The 24,043-nt window shown below is 37.1% G+C and overlaps 2 protein-coding genes across 2 annotated transcripts; one reads left to right on the top strand and one right to left on the bottom strand.

Moving 5' to 3' along the window:
- The first annotated feature begins 5,703 nt into the window (after positions 1-5,703).
- On the top strand, positions 5,704-13,934 carry LOC108674586 (xylulose kinase). The gene is made up of 11 exons (XM_018162550.2): positions 5,704-5,835; positions 6,162-6,244; positions 6,829-7,159; positions 7,449-7,550; positions 8,041-8,172; positions 8,636-8,789; positions 10,277-10,421; positions 11,022-11,200; positions 11,966-12,060; positions 12,490-12,621; positions 12,862-13,934. The coding sequence occupies exons 1-11, from the start codon at positions 5,776-5,778 to the stop codon at positions 12,931-12,933; spliced, it is 1,485 nt and encodes a 494-aa protein (XP_018018039.1). The 5' UTR covers positions 5,704-5,775; the 3' UTR covers positions 12,934-13,934.
- A 2,043-nt stretch (positions 13,935-15,977) lies between these two features.
- On the bottom strand, positions 15,978-22,729 carry LOC108674587 (SPRY domain-containing protein 7). Its single transcript, XM_018162551.2, has 5 exons — positions 22,474-22,729; positions 19,282-19,398; positions 18,799-18,959; positions 18,301-18,403; positions 15,978-17,367 (listed from the first exon to the last, which is right to left on the bottom strand). Exons 1-5 carry the CDS (start codon positions 22,577-22,579, stop codon positions 17,261-17,263), a joined length of 594 nt encoding a protein of 197 aa, XP_018018040.1. The 5' UTR covers positions 22,580-22,729; the 3' UTR covers positions 15,978-17,260.
- Between the last annotated feature and the right edge of the window lie 1,314 nt (positions 22,730-24,043).

Raw genomic sequence — 24,043 nt, 5'->3', positions numbered from 1 at the left:
ATTTTAATGGCTTTTGCAGTCATATCTCTGCTAGAGTCTGTAGAGTGCCACCACCATTCAGCTTGCAATGCGATTTTTACCTAATTCCATCTTGTCTTGAGGCTTGAGCACTGAGCAGATTATTGTTTAGGTCTGTCGTCTGTAATATCAGCAGGACGAGGACGCGAGGGGCCGAGGGTAGATCTTCATATTGTAAACATTATCAGATTATCTGTTGTCTGAATGTTGATATTATAAACTTTGAAATTATAGGACATAGGGCGATAGGGGGAGTCATGCCTGTCATGGAGTGGGAGATGATGTAGCGGTAGCCTATATCTATACTAAGACTATCAGTACAATACAATATACTGAATATAGGCTTGGTGTTATTATTATTAAGGTAGGGTAAACCCTAAACGCAGTAGGTATATTCCAACACTTTAAGGACGTAGCAAAAAATGAATGGCTATAAAAAAATCACCATACGCGCAACTCGAGTTCTGTTTGCTTTACATCACTCTCAAAACAGTGAGTGAAAACACCGCACTATCATAGTGGCAAAGCAGAGACTTTTTTTAGACTCTCCCTCAAGTTCATTTTTGAGCATGGTGGCAAACAAATTTTTTGCCCGACTCATTTTTAGATGCGTTCATAACTTCATAATTCACGTTCACTTTTTGTTATTTTACTACACTGGGCCCGATATGGCATGTATTAAGTATTTTCAAATTGTTATGTTTGACTTTGAATGTTCTACTTTTGATTTGATTAATGTTTTGTATCACAGGTTCACAATGGTCACCGCAATGGCTTCCGATTGCTGTTGCCACAACAAGATCAAGAAGTAAACAATACCCCCGTTCCAAGGAATTCCAGCTGTTACATGTTAGATTGGGATTCAGTCACTATATTAAGGTAAACGAGTTTGATCAAATTTTGGTTATCTCAAATTTTAGCAATTATTTTCAGATGACAAGACAATTTTTACAGACAACCTTATAAATTTTGTCTAAACTATAAACTAGATACAGGCTTGTTAATCATAAAATAGCTTACTATATTACTTACGAAATTGACACTCATTTAGTTGAGGTCAAATTTGCTATCATGGTCATACATAACTTACGGAAACAAAAGACTAATGATATGCAAACAACGGCACAGCTCATTTAGATTGGTTGCTGTAATCTTTGGCGTCTTGAAATTTCATAACTGATATCGAAGATATTGTTAAATGAATGTGTATGAAATTGATCAGGCCTTTTTATATTTACATCAAGTAGAGACGTCTCGGACAATGTCCGAGACGTAAGTGAGAGCGAGCGCCTTAGTTTCTTTGAAAACCAATTTTGAGCATAAAATGAGCAGAGAAGAATCGTATTTTGACAAAAATTGAACAATAATTATTTGGGGTTGTGTTTTAAGACATGAGGTTCCTCTATAGATATTATTTGTAGAATATGTGATTTAGTATCAGTAATTTTATGATAAATATACATATATACACTCCCACGTGTCCATTTTAGATGTAACTCCATTACAATAAACGTATAAAGTTGGTCGTTTTATTTTTACCTCTATCATTAAGGTTATTCTAAGAAATTACAAACCCCTTCCTGCTTTCAAATAAAGTCTAAGAAACCTTTTGTTATGGCAACATGCATCCCTGCTTGGTGTTGCTGGGATCGGTAATCCCTTATATTAGTGAATCCCGTTGCAATTATCAAATACCATATACCAAGAATGCAGCTCCTGTACTGACATTGTCGTATCTGCTATCATTATTATTATTGAAAATGATTCGTATCATTTCAGAAAAGACAAATTAAAATTCCTATTAAACATTTGAATAGCGTATCTTTGCATACTATAGTCAATTAGATTAACTTACCTCAGACGTTGTAGCAGGTGTTAGCAGAGCACATTACTATAACATACATCAGCAGAGCGCATTATCATAACATACATTAGTAGGTAGGGCACATTACCATAACATACGTTAGCATAGCGCATTATCTCACATTAGCAGAGCAAGTTAGTGTACATTATCAGAGCACAATAGCACACATTAGCATTACACTGTAGCACACTTTAGCCTTGCATATTGCTACACGTTCTCATACTGTCAATGTGTCCAATAGGTATATATATTTAGTTTGTTGTTCGCCTGTTATGTCACTGATCTCGGTGACGTCACAGGCATTAACCAATCACCAAAATGCGATCAAACCAATCCGTCATGGGAATGACTGGATTGTTTACGTATCTCAATCTACGTGACGTAATAAGAAAGCTGAACTGAAAGTCAGAAATCCTCGTGGGTCAACCTAATAAAGTTCAACAATATATATATACACATGCGAAAATGAAGCTGACACAAAATTAAAATTAAAAGTAAATTCTTACAACGCTTGTAACAGCGTATTGTAAATAAACATCTTCATTATTAATTAGGTCATAATTGGTTTGGATATGAAATAGTTATACGTGCCAAGTTTCATGAAAAAATCTGGCATGACAATAAAAAGTCTTCCAGTGCATACAGTAGGATATTGTCAATAAATAGATACGTATTTACTTATGTCAAGATCGATTCAGATTTGAAGATCTTAGCGGGAAAAAGTGCAAAAAATTATCATTTAGCACATTTATTAAAATTAAAGTAGAAACAGAAATACCTGGTCATGCTCGCACGAGGGCATTGTGAGTGAATAATTTCGTTTTTAATTTGGTAATTATCACTTAGTTTCGATTTCATAAACTTATGCGTGGAAAAAGTGCTATGAAACTTACTTCTGTAAATTTGTTTTAAAATATCGTACACGGTGTCGAATCGATATGTCAATTGCAAAAAAATCCCTCAACGAAGAGTTTGCTCTAAATTAGGAATTGAATTGAAAACAAAATCCAGAGTAGAGCGGATGCGGATTAGAAAGGAATGAACGTCTCTGGCTCTCCGCTATGACAAACTAGAGCATCTATTTCGAAAGCATTGAACGAACTCAACTTCTAAATCTGATCTTTGAACGTGAAGTTTTGAACGAGTGTTGTTGTTGCCAGACGTATGTGAACTGGCGCCACGTGTGGTTGTCGATGCCTGCGCTGCCAGTACCAAACTTGCATTGTCGTCTCAGCAGAGCAGAACCTACTAACATTGGAGACAGAGATATGTAAAAACTAATTTTTTAAAATGTAAATTTATTTGTAAACTGAGTTATATTTTGACTGTTTACCATCGGCGTTCATAAAATTTTGAAGCAATGCATATGCTTAATTTGCGTTCAGAAATTGTATGTTTACCCTAGAAAAAAAATATGTTCTTGATTGCCACTATGTTTTTGAGTCCTATAAGTAGTAAAGTAGACCAGTATCATGGATAGGTACCAGCATTATCATACATAAGAAATTGGTTTAAATCTTGAATAAATGAAGAAATTAAAAATGAACTGATTCTAAAAAATCTTTGGTTTGTCACTATGCACTACGTGCCAGCAAAAATGAAACGTCACAAAATGTCACCATATTTATCTAAAAGCCTTTAGAATGCAAACCTACCAAATCCATATATTCCAACACAGGCGACACAGCCGACACTGTGTGTGACTTAATTAGGCATTTTGTGAGACTAATTCTGGCCACGCTTCAAACTCTACTAATTCGTAATTCTGACACTCTTGTGTTCAAATTCCGATCGCTGTATGAGCTGTATTGGAATACGACACACTGACACAGCTTGAAATTAGAACACTATTGAATATTGAACACTACTTATTTAGGCTTTTAAGTAAGAGCTATTAAGCTTCTAATTAAGAAAATTTTAATTTTTGCACACAGCTTGGAACAAGCTGTGTGTGTCTAATTCCAAGCTGTGTCAGAATTAGTTTTTATGTGTCTAAAACGGTCTCTTAACTTAATCATCTATTAATTTTTTTACCACTTGAAAGTTGAAACCACAAATACAAGTATACTTAAAGGATTCCTAATATATTCACAGACTTATTTAAAAGTCTCAAACCATAATATTCTTTCTACACAAACAGTTTATCACTATTCGGTAGAGCAAGGTCAACTATCAACTTTGACACATTTTTCGATGTTCTTACTATGTGACCGTGACGTGCATTGTCTCTTTGGATCTCAACATTTTCCCGCCAGACGGCTCAGACCTAGTTTTTTTGGCAATAGTATGGCGCACAATAGTATGACGTTACTATTTCAACCATCAACGAATGCGTGGAACTAAGAAAAAGCTTAATATAAAGGAAAAAAGTTGAGAAGTGTCGGAATTACCCATGATGTCGGAATATACCGTTATTACCTATATGTATATCTACTTTTCAATGACATTAGACTAGTTCCTTCAGTAAAAAACACTTAAAGTGAGATATTTGCCACGTTGATATTACTGAGTTTCATTTCAAGTGTCCCTTATTACCCTGCTCCCAGTCCCAGGGGTAATTCAGATTTCGCGATGCTTTTATTTTGCGTTTAGCACCTCACAAATAGCATGATTTTTTTTGGAGATGCCATACAATAGCCCTTGCAAAGACATTTAAAATGAGCCCAAACTTGTTAATGAAATGTTTTATAGTAAGAAGTTATTAGCAAAAAACGCTCAAAACCATACCATATTACCCCGTTTGATGGTATTCTTGCCTCTTGGTAGCTGCAATAAATAATTTGTCACATTGTTTTCTAGAGTGTGTGTGTGTCCACTAAAAGTTGCAGAATTTCATCATATCATCATATCTATCTTACTAATTTAACATGTTTATATATAATAAGACATGTTTCATTGAAAACCAAAGAGTGAGTTCTATTTATAATCTTCATGTTGGCTTACTCAATAAGTCAAAGTCAGACTACCTATATTTTTTGTGGACATTGCTAGAATAAAAATCAAGTTTCCAAATGAAATTTTTAATATTTTAGCAACATTTTGAATGTAATAATGCTCATTATCAAGTTACAGGATGCATTGAGTAATAAAATTTGCACTAACATTAAGTACAAAATCAAGTATACAGGATACTATAAAAAATTAGATTTGAGTGGAAATAAGTACGTACAAAATCACATAAGTTGGATAATGCTAAAAAATTGGAACCCAAAATTTGTTCCAATAATAGTCTCAAAGTTCTGACCAATCCAGTAACTTGTAGGTTGCTAGCTTGGGTCCTATCCTTGACGATGAGAGCTTCAGCTATTGCTGGTCAATTGCTGTTGAGGCGCCATTATTATACGCCATACAACAATGCTGGCACATTCTTCCAGCACTATGCATGTGATGGCCTTGTGGGCCTCCCTCAGGTGATTCTGAATGGAGGAGTCAGGACTAAGAAAATCTGCAAGGACATCTTAAGAATATGAATTTATCTTTTCTTTGGAATTTTGGGTGCGACAAGTATTTCAAGTTGTTGGGAGGTGGAGCTAAGGACCACCAAATTACTGGATAGTGATGATTAAAGATGCTGCTATGTTGTGTATATATGTAATGAATTTAATTAGACTGATGAGGTTACTGGTTCTTTATTTATATACCTAGCACCTATATTTATATACCATACAGAAGGCAGCACACATTCTTTTCATTCAATTTTCTAATATTTATTACCAAAAAGCTTGATAATGATTGCATTTGCCATTGCACTCTTATGTCTACATAATTTAAAACTTTATTTATATTACAGAATTTTTAAATTTTTTATTTTGTTAGTTTTGTTGTTGTTGTTTTAACTTTAAAATTTCAGTTGTTTAATTACAATATAAGACCCTAAGTCTTGGGCATCTACCATGGAGGCTGAGCCACCAAAACTATCTACTTACCTAGGATTTGATTTCAGCACACAGCAGGCAAGTTATTCTGGCAGGTTCTTTATCTAATTGCAGGTTTTACATCTTACAATTTAGAACCAAGTTCATTTTGTTACATGTTAATACCTCCTTAGTATTCCTTAGTATTTGTTTGGGACATAGCAGTCCCAGGCCACAATGGATGGCCTCCTCTGATTATCGTTCATCCGCCCTCATTTGGTCCACCTGATGCACTCCAGAAATTTCATTTGCTCACTGATTGTGGTAGAAATGTTGTACGAAATTTGATTGATTTGTTTTGCTATCACTTGAACAAGAGTTTGCCAAAAATTATTTGAAATATTATTCTAATATATATTTTTCAGGTCAAGGCTTTGGTGATTGCTGATGATTTGAAGGTTCTGCAGGAAGCAGCTGTGCACTTTGATTCTGAATTACCAGAGTTTAGGTTAGTGACAGTCAANGTTTTGCTATCACTTGAACAAGAGTTTGCCAAAAATTATTTGAAATATTATTCTAATATATATTTTTCAGGTCAAGGCTTTGGTGATTGCTGATGATTTGAAGGTTCTGCAGGAAGCAGCTGTGCACTTTGATTCTGAATTACCAGAGTTTAGGTTAGTGACAGTCAATTGATTCAAATGGATAGGTACCTATTGTGTATACATATTGTAAACCTCAAATGAGGCCATCTGATGCACCATAAGCTAATGTGCAGTTATATTGGGTTTGTTATTCCCATGGCATTGTTTTTGAGTTATATTCAAAGTTTTACAACTTGTCTAACTAATGTGTTTATGTTTCTCAATTTGGCAATAGATTTGTAGTTCTTTGAACTATGGTTAATTTTATGTATAACTATTTACTTTGTCCAATATTCATTGATCACTTTAACCATTTTTGTCAATCAGTATCATCTGAGATAAGGACCTTCAAACCTATTCATTAGAAAGTTTTTTCACCTTATCATGTTTAAATAGATCGAAAAATACATTTTTATCCACTATTACTAATATTTCCCCTGCATTTCAGAACTCAGGGTGGAGTGATTCAGGGTGCCAATGGAGAGGTCACATCACCAGTAGTTATGTGGATCAAAGCGTTGGACCTTGTGCTTGACAAGCTACGTGTGGCTGGCACCGACTTCAGTACAGTTGCTGCGCTGTCAGGCAGTGGGCAGCAGCATGGCAGCGTGTGGTGGAAGAGAGGCACCAGAGAAGTGCTCACTAATTTGGACCCTCAGAAGTTCCTGCATCATCAACTGAACAGTTCACTCTTTTCTCGTCCCAATGCGCCAGTGTGGATGGACGTATCTACAACCATTCAGTGTCAGATGCTTGAAGAAAAACTGGGTGGAGCTCAGGTGAGAGAGTAATGCTTCTGGGGGTGATTGAAAATGAGTAGTTTAGTCAGCCATTATAAACTGTAACTTTCCTACTTGTCAGTATTCAAAGCAGAACTTCAAAGTATGCAGGTACTGTTGGTGGGCTTTTTCAATTTCATGAAGTACCTATCATCGCACAATTTCATTAGTGAAATATTATTGTGCTGTTAACATGTTACTTTATGAAACAGAATTTTATAATTTTCAGTAATTACTAAAAACATTGTAATCCCATTGTCTAGTTGTATTTATCTGTATAATTCTTCAGAGACTTGCAGACATCTCTGGATCACGTGCATACGAGCGCTTCACAGGCAACCAAATAGCCCGCACCCACAGCACAAACCCTGACATATATGGCAACACTGAGGTACTTTGAGAAACTCAATATATTTCATGTCCAATTGAAGAAATCTTTTGGCTAGTGGTCTGTTTAGTTGTACTCCTGTAGGTTTCCATTTGAAAAAATTAATTATTATAACTCTGTACTGACATTTTTCAATACCACAAGCTTGTAGAGCAAATAATGGGACTGATTAACAAATTGATAATCTTATTTTCTTTAGTCCTTTGGCATTTAAACATGTTTTCCACAAAGCTATTCCAAATTTTCCACCTTTACCTAGCTAATACTTAATAACTTTTGAATCTTCATCCGCATTTATAAATATTAAAATCCATGCTCATAGTTCTTGGTCAATATTTTTTACTGTTCTGTGAAACAGCTGATTCCATCACTTAATAAGACTATATTAAACAGTCCTATCAACCATTAAAAATTGTATTGGGTATCATTTCCCTTTTCACAAAATAATCTTCAATAATGTGTGTGCAAGTATACATAGATGTTTTCATTACAGCACATCTCGCTGGTGAGCAGCTTTGCATGCAGTTTGATGCTTGGTGACTATGCTCCCATAGACCTGAGCGACGGATCAGGCATGAACCTTCTTGATATCAACACCAAAGACTGGCATGAAGATTGCCTCAAGGTGGGTGACTTCCCATCAAGGGAAATCTGCTTGTGTGCCAACTTGTCTTATTTACGTAGCAATCTTTGCAGGATCGCTTTAATTTTGATCTTTCCATAATAACAGGTTTAATGTATTAAATAATGCCTGAAGATTTGTCATACTGATTTGCAGCATGTCAGTGCACTATAGAAGACTTCCATATAGGCTGCCTTTTATGTATTGCATATTTGTACATTCTCCGAGCTTCCTGAATTTGCAGTTCATGTTACAGGCATGTGGCGTGGACCAGAGATCGCTGTTGGACATTCCATTGCCTTATTTAATTACAGTTAATGTTACAGGCGTGTGGCGTGCGCCTGAGGTCGCTGCTGGACATTCCATTGCCTTATTTAAATACAGTTAATGTTACAGGCGTGTGGCGTGGGCCTGAGGTCGCTGCTGGACATTCCCTTGCCTTATTTAATTACAGTTCGTGTTACAGGCGTGTGGCGTGGGCCTGAGGTCGCTGCTGGGATCTCCCGTGCCAAGCAACACGGTCGTGGGCAAAGTCAGCAACTTCTATGTTGAGCGCTACGGGTTCAGTGCAGAGTGCAATGTTGTTGCTTTCACTGGCGACAACCCTTCGTCACTTGCTGGTATATAAGAGTTTTTTTGTTGCTTACTTCCGTGGCAACGATGCGGCACTTGCTGATAAAATTGGAGATTTTCTCTTGCTAATGAGTAGCGGTACTTGTCTTGTGATACTAGATCTTAAGATGGGAGATTTTTGTTGTTTAATTAACAACCTTTCGGCACTTGATAAAATTAAAAGTTTTATATTGGCCCTTGATTAACTCACCTGCTGCACTTGCAGGTAAAATTTATTGATTCTGCTCCTTTCAAGATTAACAACCCTTCGATACTCTGAACACTTCATCAATTGGTGTAATGTAAGGTGTCCAATTTTCGGAAAATTCTTAGTTGACGAAAAGTAGAATTCGCGTTTTATCCATAGCTGATGCGGTCCTATTGACAAGAAGTTTATTTTCAAATTAATAAATGAAAGATCTTTATTAGACAATAAAAATATTGTATATATGAGCTTCATAATGTTATTGAATTTTTGTGTATTTCAGTATATTGGCTGAGTATTGATATAGTGATTTAATGTAGGTTTCATTGAAGACCAGAGAGTATTTGTTATCGACATTTTTCTTATTGTTTTTCTCTATTCGGCATATTAGGCATTTGATAGGACTTGAAAAATTAAAATATAAGTTTTCCAATGAAAACTTCATTATAATTTATGCTGTTTGGAATGCAACTTCATTCGTTATCAAGTAGCTGAAGAGTTTTGAAACACTTGAATATGAAGTTTGAAATGACATTAGTACGGCCATTCGCGGTTCCGGGACCATAAAAAAAGTCGGGACCAATACAAGAAACCAATGTTATTTAAAAATATTCATACCACAAAGAAGGTTGCAGACTTCCTGTTAGACCAGCACGACTTTGGCCCGCCGCCTAACATGCCACCTCCAGACCGAAGGACCGAAGAACCACATGAGGGAGGCTCATAATGATTAATGAGACACTCACTCGCGCGACATTGGAGACTCACACCAGAATCATCATGAGATGCCCAGACGCCACAAGACTGACGATAGCTGAGGCTCTCATCATCAAGCAGGAGTCTCCAGCTATTTGCACGCTACCGGATTTGTTAGGACATTGAAACTGTTCTCGTAAATCAAGCCTTAATTTTCAATCATTATCCAGACTACTACCCTATGTTTGTAATAACGTCGTTTCAAAATTTCAAATTCAAGGTTTGCGAAACTTCTACTATTTGATACTGAATGTAGTTGCAATCGAAACGTAAATTATAATAAATTCTCCCTTAGAAACCTTATATTTGAATTTTCAAGTCATCAAAAACCTAATTTGCTAATAGAGGGAAACTGTAAAACAATAAGAATAATGTCAATAAGATATACTCTCTAGTCTTCAATAAAACCTGCATTAAAGAACAATTTCTGCCGAACTACCCCGAAAATAGGGATTTTTGTATAAAGAGAGTAATACAATAAAATTGCTGATATTTGTATTTAGTACATTATTGATGATGCTATGTGTTATGCAGCGATGCGTCTGGACCGAGGTGACGTGGCTCTCAGTCTGGGTACAAGCGACACGCTCTTCCTCTCAACGAGCCGCCCCACTCCTGGCCTTGAGGGGCATGTCTTTGTCAGCCCCATTGACCCAGACCTGTACATGGGCATGTTGTGGTACGTGTTCTAACATGACTGTAAATGGGCATGCTGTGGTACGTGTTCTAACATGCCTGTACATGGGCATGCTGTGGTACGTGTTCTAACCTTATTATTATTATACCTTATTATTATGCCTAGGGTTATTTATCCTTTTGAGGATCCTATTGAATCCTTATTAAAATCCTTGTGACTCCTTTATAAGATCCCAATGAGATATTCGTCATTTATTTGTGCTTTGCATGACTTATCTCGTGTGAATCCCAGAACTGACACGTTAATTGATGCTAGATTTTTATTTGTTGGAATTATATCTAAAGGTAATGTATGGGATGACACTTTGTATTATTTTCAATGTGTAGGTTATTTATAGCGCATTTTCTCATTTATGGAATAAAAGGCGCTATTGTGCTCGTCATGTCCGTCCGTTTGCCTGTCCGTCTGTCCGTCCGTGACTTTACGTTTTCGTCGACGAGAAAATGCGCTCTCTCACCTCTCTGTCACTCACAGCAGTTGTAATAATTTTGTAATTGTTGTACTCACTCACTGCAGTTGTCATAAGTTGTAATTTTTGTAGTATGTAATGGTTCTTTCCTAATAGTTTCCCCTCCATGTCAGTTTCAGTAACGGGTCCCTGACTCGGGAGGGCGTGCGGGACAAGTGCGCTGAGGGGTCCTGGGACATCTTCAGTGAGCTGCTCGAGTCCACACCGCGGGGGAACTTTGGCAACATGGGTGGGTCAGTGGGCAGCATGGGTGGGTCAGTGGGCAGCATGGGTGGGTCAGTGGGCAGCATGGGTGGGTCAGTGGGCAGCATGTGTTGGACGCATCGCTTCGGTTTTGTACTGATTATAGATAGTAACTCTTTCGACTTCTCGTATATGTTTTCATAGAAAATGTTTGCTCAAAACATTCCCTGGGATGTTGATTATAACTCCAATTTTGTCCGTCTCTGATGGAGAGAACTGGAATTTTTGTACCTTATTACGCTACCGTAGATCCTTTGGAAGTATAGAATACAAGCTCATATGCAACTCGCTCGGTGTCCGTTTTTAATTGTTAAAACAGACAACGCCACTTCACCATTTATGCCACTTTATGTCTAATTTGTTTACTCGGCTCGTTCCCTCGACACCATTTATGTCTTCATGTCTAATTTGTTTACCCGGCTCTTTTCCTCAGCACCATTTGTTACTTCATGTCTAAATTTTTTACTCGGCTCACTGTTCATTCAACGCCAGTCATATCACTTCATCTTTAATTTGATTATGCATAAATGCTCTTCGTTTTGGAAGGCAAAGTAATTAGAGTCACTGTTAGTTGATGTGTAGAAATCGTCATATGCTATTCGTTTGTAAGGGTTTGAGAACCGTAGTTACCGTCACACAAATGTTTCACGTTTTCGCCATAATTTTCCTCTTATTCTGATATTCACTGTTTTTGCAGAGAAGTTACATGTGCATGAACACTTTCCATAAAACTATTATGATTCAATTTATGATGATAGATTCATTTTAACTTAGGCTGTATAAAACTATTAATAAATGTTAATTGTTCGTGCAGAGAAGTGCCGCGTGCTGGCCACGGGGGGCGCGTCTCGCAACAAGGCGCTGCTGCAGATCGCCGCTGACGTCTTTCAGGCTCCGGTCTACACCATGGTTAGCTCCTGATAATTATCAAATTATGAGCTTAATAAAATCACTAACATGATCAGCTTTTGATGAAGTATATACGAGCTAATGGTCGCCGATTGGGTGATGAATTACACTCCCTTTGCGATCGGTGGGCGTTTCAATTAAACTGAATATCATTTTACTTGCTATATTGACTACAATGCAGCTAAATATTTATATGCAGCCGTTCTGAGTCGGTAATTCTTTAAATGAAAATATCATCTGCTAAAAATTGTCATTTTATATGAATGTGAAAATGAACTTACAGCTGCACAGCACCTTTAAACCACCACCATCACCACTTGCGCGATTTATACATTAGGGTACTTCGCACGATGTAAACATGAATTACAGTGCACGCTGCGTCGTAAACATTAGTTACGGTGAGCTCTGTAAACATTAGTCTTCTCCCAGAATGTAAGCAACTCCGCTGCGCTGGGCGGCGCCTACCGCGCCAAGCACGCGTTCAGGGGCGGCGCCTACGAAGACGTCATCCCGTGCCCCACCTACACCCTGGCCACCGAGCCTGCTGCCGACGCATCCAAGGTCCTCTTTCGTGCTTTCTTGTCGGCTTTTCTATTATCAGTTTACATAAAAGATAGTACTTTTGTGTGGTGTCTTAGAAACTATAAACTGTATTGTTCATAACCGTGCTATTAAAAGTTAGTCGATTCCTGTTTTTTTTTTTTATAAAATTTTGTAATTTAAGACATGAAATCCCATTCTAACTTTTCCGTGTACCACGATTAGATTTTCCTGTGTATTCTACCTCCGCGTGTTTTGCAGATCTACGGACAGATGCTGGACCGACTCGACATGTTCGAGCAGAAGTTGCTGGCTGAGAGCGGCGCTACATAACTGTGGTCTATTGGTGGTCTCAAGAACAACTCGGTTCGTTTTCTCAATTCCTGGTCAAGGGAGAAGAGCCTGATGCAGCCGTCGGAAAATTAAAATCGTAGTTGATGATGCGAGCTCTCATTTTGTTGGAAATTTATTTGTAGAAAATTGCTAGTTTAGATTCTCACAATTGGCCTGATTCGGGGATCGATTGTACATGCAGCGCAGCTAACGGTTCGATGATATTTGTATGTGCTTCCTGCAGACGGTTGAGGGTCCAGAAGTTCTGCGAAAATATTGCTTATAAGAGTGGGCGTGACTTGTTTTAACACTTTTTGAACAAATGTGGCATCTTGTTCGGTGTGGCGACCATAGGAATCTTTAGGGAGTTCCTCTATATGAACTCCTAATCCTATCCATAACTCCTACCAAAGTTTTTCTTTTTCGTCTCTATGTTAAGCAGTCTACCCTCTTTGTACCGTGACACAGCTTTAATAATCGTCCAATGAAAGATTTAATCAATCCATTCCTATGTCTTTAAGCTACGCGGCAGCTTTCTGCAGCTGTTAACTGTATAGCCGACATTTAATGCTAATTAAGATAAAAAGTAATTAATCCTTTACATAGCTCATTGTGAAGGCATTCCTCATTTAAACATTCCATTACTTAAAAGGTAACTAAGTTCTACGCTGTCTTCTGTGCGTATATGTTGACATATTATAATTGTTACGTGTTAATTGTTATCTGTGGTGCTTTTAAATCCAAAGAATTTGTTTAGGTTCTTTGTAACACGTTTTGTAACACGCTATGTAAAGTTCGTTCTTTAAATTACTAATTTTTCTTTATTAAGTTTAACGTGTTTACATTCCAGAGATTTAGTCATGATGCTTAGTGCATGCGACATTATAATTCACGTCGTGATAAGTAACGAATATTCTTAGTAAATAATCTTGGCTCTTGTTAAGGTTTTTATACGAATTTATTGATACAGCTAATACATCCAAATTTAACATAGATTGGAATAGTGTTTAATTTTTGTTATAAATCCATTAAAATTACTTGATACAATTGAATTGTATCGAGATGGTATCTACTATTATGATGTACACACTTAAAGATTCCATCACTCCACCATTACACTCCTCACTAACTTCACACAACGTATGCAAGATGGGATTAACTCCACGCGTCCTGCACATTCCTGATTATAATCGACATTAGCAAAGTCTTTGCAACCATCCCGCGCCTCCAACTCGTACAAAATCTACAATTTACAACACTAAATAACAACTAGACGCTGGCTTGCCAACTACTTAATAGGTAGACAGTCATTCGTACACTACAATAGCTGGCAAGTCAACACGCACAAAAAGCATTCAGAATGGCGTACCTCAGGGATCAGGCCTCGCACAAACAGTTTTTAATCTTTACATGCATAAAGTTCCAGCCACACCTTACAACATTCACATATCTTACGCAGACGACATCACACTTACATCAACACACACCAATGCATGAACATGCTTCACACAAGTACAACCTTACATCACACAGCTAGTTGACTGGCTAGTACGCAACAGATTCAAAGTAGCCCCCACCAAATCAATAAACAGACTACTTACAAGCCACACAAAGTAACATCAACACAGACCCACAGTCACACTAAACAACACCATCATACCACACACAAATTAAACAAAGATTCTAGGTGTCATTTACAACACTACCATGTCTTCTGGGCCACACATACAGAGCATCAAAACAAAATACAGACCTTGGCTGAACACACTTATCGTCCTCACAGGAACAATCTCACCCACACTCCACAACCACCTACAAACCATACAAAGCACAGCACTCACAATCGCACTTGGCAGCACCCAAATCACACCATCCAGTCACGTCCACGCAGAAACAAAAGTCCTCCTTCTGAAAGAACACCTCGATATGAGGGGCATCCAAATCCCTCACATCAGTACTCTGCAGCCCTATCAGCCCCTGCCATCACTTTGAGCATTTACCCCCTAAACCCAGACAAGTAGCAACACTCCACACGACTACCACTTCACAATACTCAACTCTTTACTCCCGCTCACAGACGTAGCCAACTTCATCAAACATTTATACACATCTAAACTTGTAAGCACTCCCAAATCCACCAATCAACAATATCATAGAAGACATACCGCCAGACATCAATCATACAGAACAGCAGTGGTCCCGTGCAGAGGGTGCACCTCAGCAGACTTCGCTGTGGTCACCATCCCTCACTATACTCTTACAAAGAGTATCGCTACACTTTTAATATAATCTCATATCGCTTATATCGCCGATTGAGGTTTTGCGCAGTTTACCTCACACACGGGAGGCTGCCCAGCTGCCCAGGACAGGAAAACCTTTCGTAATTAAACATCTTTTATGCCTTTAAATAATTATGCACAGTATAATACGTTAGTTTTCTACATTTTTTGACCGATTTATAATGAATTATACATAACTTTGATTTTTAACATGTGTTACAAATTTCTCTTAACTACTTACCCTTATGTATCTGCAATCCGATATTAGTATGCAAGATTTTTAACTTGCGAATAGAAGCCGTCCGCAAGAGTATCATAACGACAGTAATGTTCGTGGTCACAGACATCCTTTCAAATTATTTTGATTCATTATTTGCAGACGACCTTTTTGTGAAGTTCGGAAAATCAACTTACGTTATTGGAACCAATAATTTTTGAACAGCCTTACAGGGTAGTTTCAAGTGAAAACTGTTCTCTGGTATGCCCTATTTAATAGCCAAAAAAGCACAACATAAATTGCACTTCTGATACTAACTAGTATAAAAATAATACCTATATAACTCAGTACTTACTGTAGTGAGTGACAGCGAGCGCATTTTCTCGTCGACGAAAACGTGGTCACGGACGTACGGATAGACAGACAGTCAGACGGACGGACATGACGAGCACAACAGCGCCTTTTTCCAAAAATGACAAAATGCGTTAATAATTCAGCAGGGAGTGTCATGCAATTAACTGCTCATGTTAGGAATGGTATAAACCAGCGATAAAAGCAAATGTATACCTACAAATGCATTACATATGAAAATAAGATTAGAGGTACCAAAATCTTAGATCTGGTGCAAGTATTGACAAAATCGTACATTTGTATGCACACGCTTAAATATCGTTATAACACTCTAGCCACATTACAGATCAAACAAAACGAAATCTCTCGACAATACGCCTAGATTTTTCAGCAAGCCTACTGATTTTTTTTCAAGTTTCACAACATTTGTTCGTTTGTAACGAAGTCTGTAAAAAAAGTGACTAGGGATTTGAACGAAAGAAAGTGAGTCCCAGGAATGAAGCTCTCAATCAACAAAATTGTCAAGTATAACATTTCTGCTGACAGCAAATTAGTATTACCAACAGATCATTGCTTCACCCTATTACAGATTTCAATGTTCACCTCACAAGGTTATTATCAACTGAAGAAAACCCTACATTAAAACTATTATTTAGAATTGCTAGAGTACGCATGAGAGCTATTAGCCAGGTTGGAATGTATTAAAAAGTACCTTGTAAAGAACTCCTTAATTCAATGAAAATTTTACTTACCACTTTGAAAGACGGTGAATAAGCACAAAATGTGTCGGCATGTCATAAGTCTTAATCTGAACAGTCATTATTCTATAATTCTTGTTCACTAACAAGAATTAACACGGAGTAGCAGCAGACTTAAATTACAAGACTACCCTGTTATTTCCCAATTCCCATATTTCCAAATTTGTCCATTATTTCCCATCAGGACAAATTTGCCGTATTTCCCAAGCTTCAGAAGAGTGCCTAAGTCAAGACCACTGTACCGAGAAGTTCACCTACGTTCAGTGGCTCTACAAACAAACTAAGTTCAATACTTACCTTACCCCCATGATTTTGTATAACTATACGAGGTTGTTGCTCATTCACTAAAATTTTGAAGATAAAATTCCATTGCCGAAATGCCGCTGTGAAATACTTCTACAAGCATGCTGCACACATTGATTATTAATAATAACAATAAATATCAGGAAGAGATTGCGTATAGCCAGTAGTTAGTTCTGCTCGACAGGGTGGAGCTATTCCCGTCACAAGAATGGCGACGGCATGTTTAATTAAATTGACTTGAAATGAAATGTATTATGCGAATTTTCACTTAATCTTGAACGCACAAGACACAGGTAAGAAATATAAGAAATTCCTTGTGTTAAAAAAAATCATTTCCACCTAGAAAGTAAAAAGATCATCCCTAGAATATTTGTTCGATAGAATTGGTTATGAGAAAGGCGGCACATGAATTGCCAAGATCAATCATGGCCCAGTATAGACTTCTCGATCATTATGGCGTCAAAGCCGACGGGAGGAGGGTACGAGAAGTCTCTGAAGACCACGTCTAAGATGGCTCCTTCGTCAACTGCAACAGTAAGAGACATTCATGTTCAAATTATAACACTCAATACCACGTTGATCCCTTTATTGCATACAAATAAATCGTCTCAATATTATTCGTATCAAAGGCGTGATAATGAGTTAAGTTCACCTGACAGAGGTTTAAAAAAATTCACTTCTTTTTACAACGAGATGGAAAATACATTTTACTGGCATTTAATGCGGATGCTCATCTAGTTATACTAGTGAAGTTTCACCCTCAATTGGTATTAAATTTGGGTAATTTTTGAGAAGTCACAAGTATTGCAGAGCTTGAGATTTGTATTACGGGTAACTCTTGGTTTGAGGCCAACACTCAAAAAGATATTCATCTCGTTTTTCTCTCGAAATAGGAAAAAAAAATTCATGAAATTTTAAGGGGAACTTCATTTTGTGATAAATTCTACAAAGAAAATTAACTCCAAGCAATTCTCGGTACAAAAACTTGCAAAAAATAAATTTTTTGATATAGAAGCGTAAACAAAAAGAATTAGTATATGTACCTATACCCAACGACCTAAGAATTCCCATTTACGTAACAGTTTTTGAGAGCGATACGTAGAATTTTGCATATAGGAATTTCATAACAAAATATTTGACTAAAAGTAGTCAAATACACAAGTATTTAATCAAATTCATCACTTCCAAACAATAATGAGAAAACACATGAATATCCCATCCATTTTCAAGACGTTTTCATCTTTCTCAGTATACTTTTTGGATTTCAAGCAGTATAGTGTAGCCCCCAGCCAACATGTAACAGGGATCAGAAGTTATCTCAGCAACCTAACAGTACTGGAGAGGGAGGACGCCCTTGAATCTAAATGGAAGGAGTTTAAAATTTTCCAACGGGCAGAGGGTGCACTTGAACATTAATCAGGACTCTAATACAGGTCTACAGCGAACTAAATGAGCTCACCATACAGCACAGGATATAGGGTGCCTTTGAAGCCTGTGAGTGGAGTGTTGGTGTTCTTGCCATTGATGTAGAAGTTTAATTCAACGTGATCAAAGCTGACACCCTGCACAGTGCCCAAAGATGAGCATGTAAATATGCCAAACAGGGGGATTATGATATTAATAGACTGGTGAAAATTTTAACTCAAAATAGAGAACAAGATAAAACATGCATGGGTCTAGAAGATTAGGAATGTTAAAAATTATGCATTTTACATGGGGTAAGTGTTGAAAAAACTAAAAATCTTTTAAGAAACAGCAATTGGACCACCTGAATTAAAAGTTGGAAGATTAGAATAGAATTAAAATACTAGAACTAGGGAAATTAGGCCAAATCACAACAAAATTGGGGCAAGTCCACAAGATTAAAGTCCTTGACATCGCAGTATATACCTACTGACCATAATGATTTTGTAGGGAACTATGAAAAAACTTCACAATGAGGTATCAAGTCCCTCACCAAAACATCGCCTTCCTGTGGTGGAGCAACAAGCCTGTGAGGCTCCTCGGAGTTGTGTCTGAGCACACAGTCCGAGCAGAGAACCCACGAGTGGGCATCTGAACCTAGAGGTACTCTGTCTAGCTCTGCCTCTGGCGATGCAATGCCCACCCCCCACACACCTGTTATTACACATGTTTAACATTACAAAGCTCACATTTTTTTACTTATATCTATAAAGAATAGATTTCATCGTAAATTCAAATATGGGATCCAATTTTCCATCATTAAAACAAAATGTAGTTGGTAATGTTTATATGGTATACATAGGTACCCCCGGGACACGTCTGTACTTACAATTGTATAACATTACAGCTATCATGGTTTTCTTCACCTCATACATCTTAGGAATGAATTATAAATAAATCTACAAGGATCCAATTTTTCAGCATTTAAAATAAATGCAGAAGATAATATTTATATGGTATATGTATTTGAACAAACCTGACTGCTGAAGTTTGACCTCAAAATAGGCTTTGTTTTGAAGGATAGGAGTGTTGCCTAAGGCTGCCCCTGTTCCACAAATCCGCAAACCATTCTTCACAATCACAACTTCATGACCTGAAAAATAAAAATAAAGCAAATTTGAAGTGGTTAAGCTGATAAATAAGTAAAATGTCATCAATAAAGTACTTTGACAATTTTAATCAGTTAAATAACAATTAATCAATATTGAAAAGAATTCTCTTGCACACAGATTCCACAATTAATATGTACTTCAGGTATATTAAAATAAAAATGAACCTCAAGAACCATCGAGTTTATGTCAAGTAACTTTCCTCAATATTGATGTGTTTCTTTAATAATTTGAATGTTCCAACATTTTGGAGCAAACTTAAGGTAACGGCAAAATGTTAAAATCCAAAGGTTTTTCTGGCAGCCAAAGTGGGGTGACTTTCCAACTTATCCAGCAATATTCATAAGAATTCAAGGTTACTCGACACTTAAAGACACTGGACACAACAATATACTTGAAGGCAATTTGAAAAATTAGCTATAAAATTTACAATAAGTTCAAATCTTGCCAATGAATCTTGAATGATTGTAGCAGATTATGGTACTACACCAATCATACTCAAATCCCCATCTAACATATTATCAATCAAATATTTGAGATGGCAAAAGCTGCATTGCCTTAGAATACATGGCTGATATACGTAGCACAAAAGTGTCATTGTCTTCCCAACCAAGCCTAAGAAATGTATCAGGAGAAATAATGAGATATGCATATTATAGTATTGTGCAAATTAGTTTGGACAATGGTTGAAATAACACAATTATTTGCCCCCATTGAAGTTTTATTCAAAGAAACATGCCAATGGTACAAAATATGATATAATTAATAGAAGATATGTCCTCCTTTTGCTTTTACAAGCATTTGAACATGATTTGGCATGGATTTGACCAAAGTTGAACACATTTTAGTCACTTGCTCATCATGAAACCAGCAAACCAGGTCCTAATTACGGCACTAATTAGCTTTGCAATTGTCGAAGTCTTCTTTCAGGAGTATTAGTTTGATTATAGCCCATAAGTTTCCAATGGGATTGATGTCTGGAGAATTTCCAGACCAGTGTAAAATCTCCAGTCCACTTTCTTTGAAGAATTAGCACATTTTATGTGAAGTATGGCATGGTGCGTGATCCTGCTTTGATTGTTATTAATTCATAAATGTTAATTTGTTGTGTTTGGCTTGGAGACAAATTGCTAATGAATTAATATTTAGTCTAATTGAATTTTTAAACTTGAAAGTGTTGTAACCTTCACAACCTTCATTCTTGATTCTTTCAAATGCAATTTTAATCCCTCTTATTTTCATTATTTCTATCTTAACTAAAATTTTTGGCTTAAAAATAATATATGAACCATAACTTTTAGAATTCCATCCTGCCAGAAATGCAAAAATCTATTTTAAATACTGTTGGAATTTTGGAAACATTTTTGGGATTAAATTTAATATTTTGGTGACATATCTTCCAAACTCTGCAATCTGCATCCTGGTATGGGCCATGGGGCCCATGGCAGGGTGTGTGACAGGCTGACAGCCAACAGCACCATTACTCTTATTTTAGTGCTATGTTCACAAATTAGTAAAACTAAGGTAATTTAGAATGAATGTTATTATGTTAGATAACTTAGATTGCACCATGTGAGTCGACCATGGGTATGATGGCATTGCAAGAAAGCTCAAATCCTGACCAAGAAAGTAGATACATAATTGTCCATTATTGGGTCTGGGTGATTGGATCATTCCAATCCTTCAAACTGATAACATATACAAACACAATGTACCGGTACTGTATTATGTTGGACTTGGAAATTAGGAATTGCTTTGAGTTCAAAAAGACCTGAATCAAGACCATTGCTTCTGAATCAATTAACTTATATTTTCTTATTGTGAATAAATATATGAATCACCATTTCATGCTTAAATATATGAATCACCATTTCATGCTAACTGCTAAGTAGAAATTTATCTTGCATTCCAAAATACAACCAATACATCTCAAGAAATTAGAATGATTTTGATTGCTCAGTGCTCACTGCTTGCCAAGTTGCCTTGTGAGTTAATACTCATCACTCATTCCACACTCAGGATTATGTATGTTTTCAGGGAATTTTCCCGCGCATTTTGACTTTTTTCAAGCTATTGCAGCGCACAGTTGGTGCAACTTCTGGCCATCCCTGCTTGCACGCGCAAGCGTTGGCGCAGCACGTGCAAGCATCGGCGCAGCGCGCGCAAGCGTCGGCGTAGCGCGCACATACATTTTGTCAAGGGACAAGAGACAGAAAATATATAATACTTAATAATTAATATGCATTTAATTATCCATTAATAATCTATGATTTTCCTTGATATGGAAATTTTGTGAAAGCAAAAATCTAGAAATTTATTTTCGAAGAAATTTTCTACAAATTTCTTATACGAACTGGTGAACATCGTTTGTGTTTGTTTACCTTCCGTAGACCGTCCGGTCCGGACGTGAGGCAATATTCAGTCCGGANAAAAGGCTGTCTCTTATACAACAATTTAAAAAAAATGCAGTGCATGTATTTTTGTTTTCAATGGGTTTGCACCGCACAAACCCATTTCTCCAGCCGGGAGGATGTCGGGAACGCAACGTATTCCTGACATTGACATTCGGGTTTGTACTATTTGCCAAAGTCAGTCCTTCGTCGGGCGCTAATACCTTCGTCGGTGCTGCGCCGTATCTTAACCAAGTAAGTAAGTCCTTCGTTAAAAGGAGCCAATCTCAAGCCATGTGGATTGTCGCCTTCTACTATTCAGTTTTGTAATTAATTTCCAACCGAATTGTGATCTATGAATAATTATTGAGAACATTGCCGACTCTTAGAACCTGAGTTAACATGTTAGAAATCTAGTCAACGTGATGCAGATATTTGTTCGTGTGTGATAGCCTTGCCGCGCATTCATCTTTAAACAACTTTAGTAGCACGGCGCAGGCTGGCGCACGGTGCACTTTTTTACCGGCATATTACGGCGCACGGCGCAAATTGATGCAATGATAATAAAAATTCCCGCGCACCTGGCACATCTTCCTGACCATGGCACTCATTAGTCATTACTTAGTAGCTGACTGTAGCTCTAGTTAGTAGTCCTAGACTAGTACTTACCCATACTTGAAGTGTCAAGCACAATGTTGGGCAAAGTATGAATAGGAACATTTTGTCTGGGACTTGAGCCACAGAGGTATCGAAAACAACAGGTGTAGATTGACATTTTAAAAAATTATACTTGTAAACAGCTGATTACAAATTTATGTTAGTATTTCATTAGGAATATTTTGCTACACAAACGATAGTTTTTCTATAAAAAATAAGACCTCAATCATCACTCAAATTACTCAATGAAACTTGACTTGCCAGTGAACTGAAAGTGAAAGTAGGTACAAATAAATGACATAAGAAAAATTAGATTACTGATTATTATCATAGCGCAAGAAAGTTTTGCAACAAAGTTGAACAAACAAGCTATGTACCTAGTTAAGATTTAAGGATACTTCATGTCCATGAAATTTGGTAGTTGCGGGTTGTAGGTGAAAAAGAAGTTGCAAGTTGACCGCTGTCCGCTGCCGCTGGTAGGCTAACACCTGGACTCTGCAATAGTTATTTAGTTGAAGCCTTCATCATGTTTCTCTCAATTTCATTTTTTTCTTTGCTGGCATGAGAAGAATCTCCTTGTTATCAACAATTCTCTTGTTTAGGGCAAATCACATTCATGAAATTTGTAAATCATGTTGAACTTGAATTAGGACCTAAATTTTTATTGTAGGCTATCTTGAAAATGTTGCTCAAAGAAAATATGAAAGCTCAACTGCTCAATCACAATTTTCACAAACATTCAGGATTCAGCTAACTTCTATGCTCCAAGTAAATTGTGAGGTATCGAAGTAAATGTAACGTTAGGCCTACTAAAGTAAATTATGGTACAAAGCATACGTAACATGACTTGTGAGTCTAACAATGCACTGCTCAGTGCTCACTGCTGTGGCCTGTGGGCTTGTGCCAACAGCTGTTTAGTCGACGGGACGTTTCGCCTTTTCGTGAGGACGGTGAGGTTTTATTATGGATTCAATAGTCGTTCATTACCAGCCGTTCATTTCTGCTCCAAGCCGGCGGACAATCAATGCAACCCATACCTAGTACATTATTGATTGTATCAAGTAGTTGTACAATAACAATATTATCGTCAGTACTATGAGTGCTTCAGATTATTTTCATTAATTAGGCTACACTTCAGGCTGAAATATGAACAGATACTATCATTGTGCTGTGTCAAAGGAAATGAAAATATCACGTTGAAATCAGGAATAGGCCTAGTAGGAGCATGCATGGTTGACTTTATAGTTCAACCATGGGAGCATGGTTCGACTAGTTCCATAATAATAGGTACATAGTTAAACTAGCCCCAAAAAAGTATATCTTCGACATTTAAAAGACAAAATAATTTTACGCCGACTCAAACATTTGAGCGTAGAAATTATAGCAATAAATTGGATTTAAAGAACAGACGTAATCCCTGGAAAGAAAAACCCAAAGGAAAGGTAATGTTCGAGTCGTGAAAACTTTTTCAATTTCTCTCCGTTATACTACGACTGATTTTTTCAGCCAGTTTTCATATATGGATTTACCATAAAATATATCCCAAACTAATGATCGCAGCTCGATGAAACTTGGCCAATGT

Source organism: Hyalella azteca, unplaced genomic scaffold, assembly GCF_000764305.2.
Source record: "Hyalella azteca isolate HAZT.00-mixed unplaced genomic scaffold, Hazt_2.0.2 contig9384, whole genome shotgun sequence".
Taxonomy (NCBI): domain Eukaryota; kingdom Metazoa; phylum Arthropoda; class Malacostraca; order Amphipoda; family Hyalellidae; genus Hyalella; species Hyalella azteca.
This window is presented reverse-complemented; position numbering and strand designations above follow the sequence as displayed.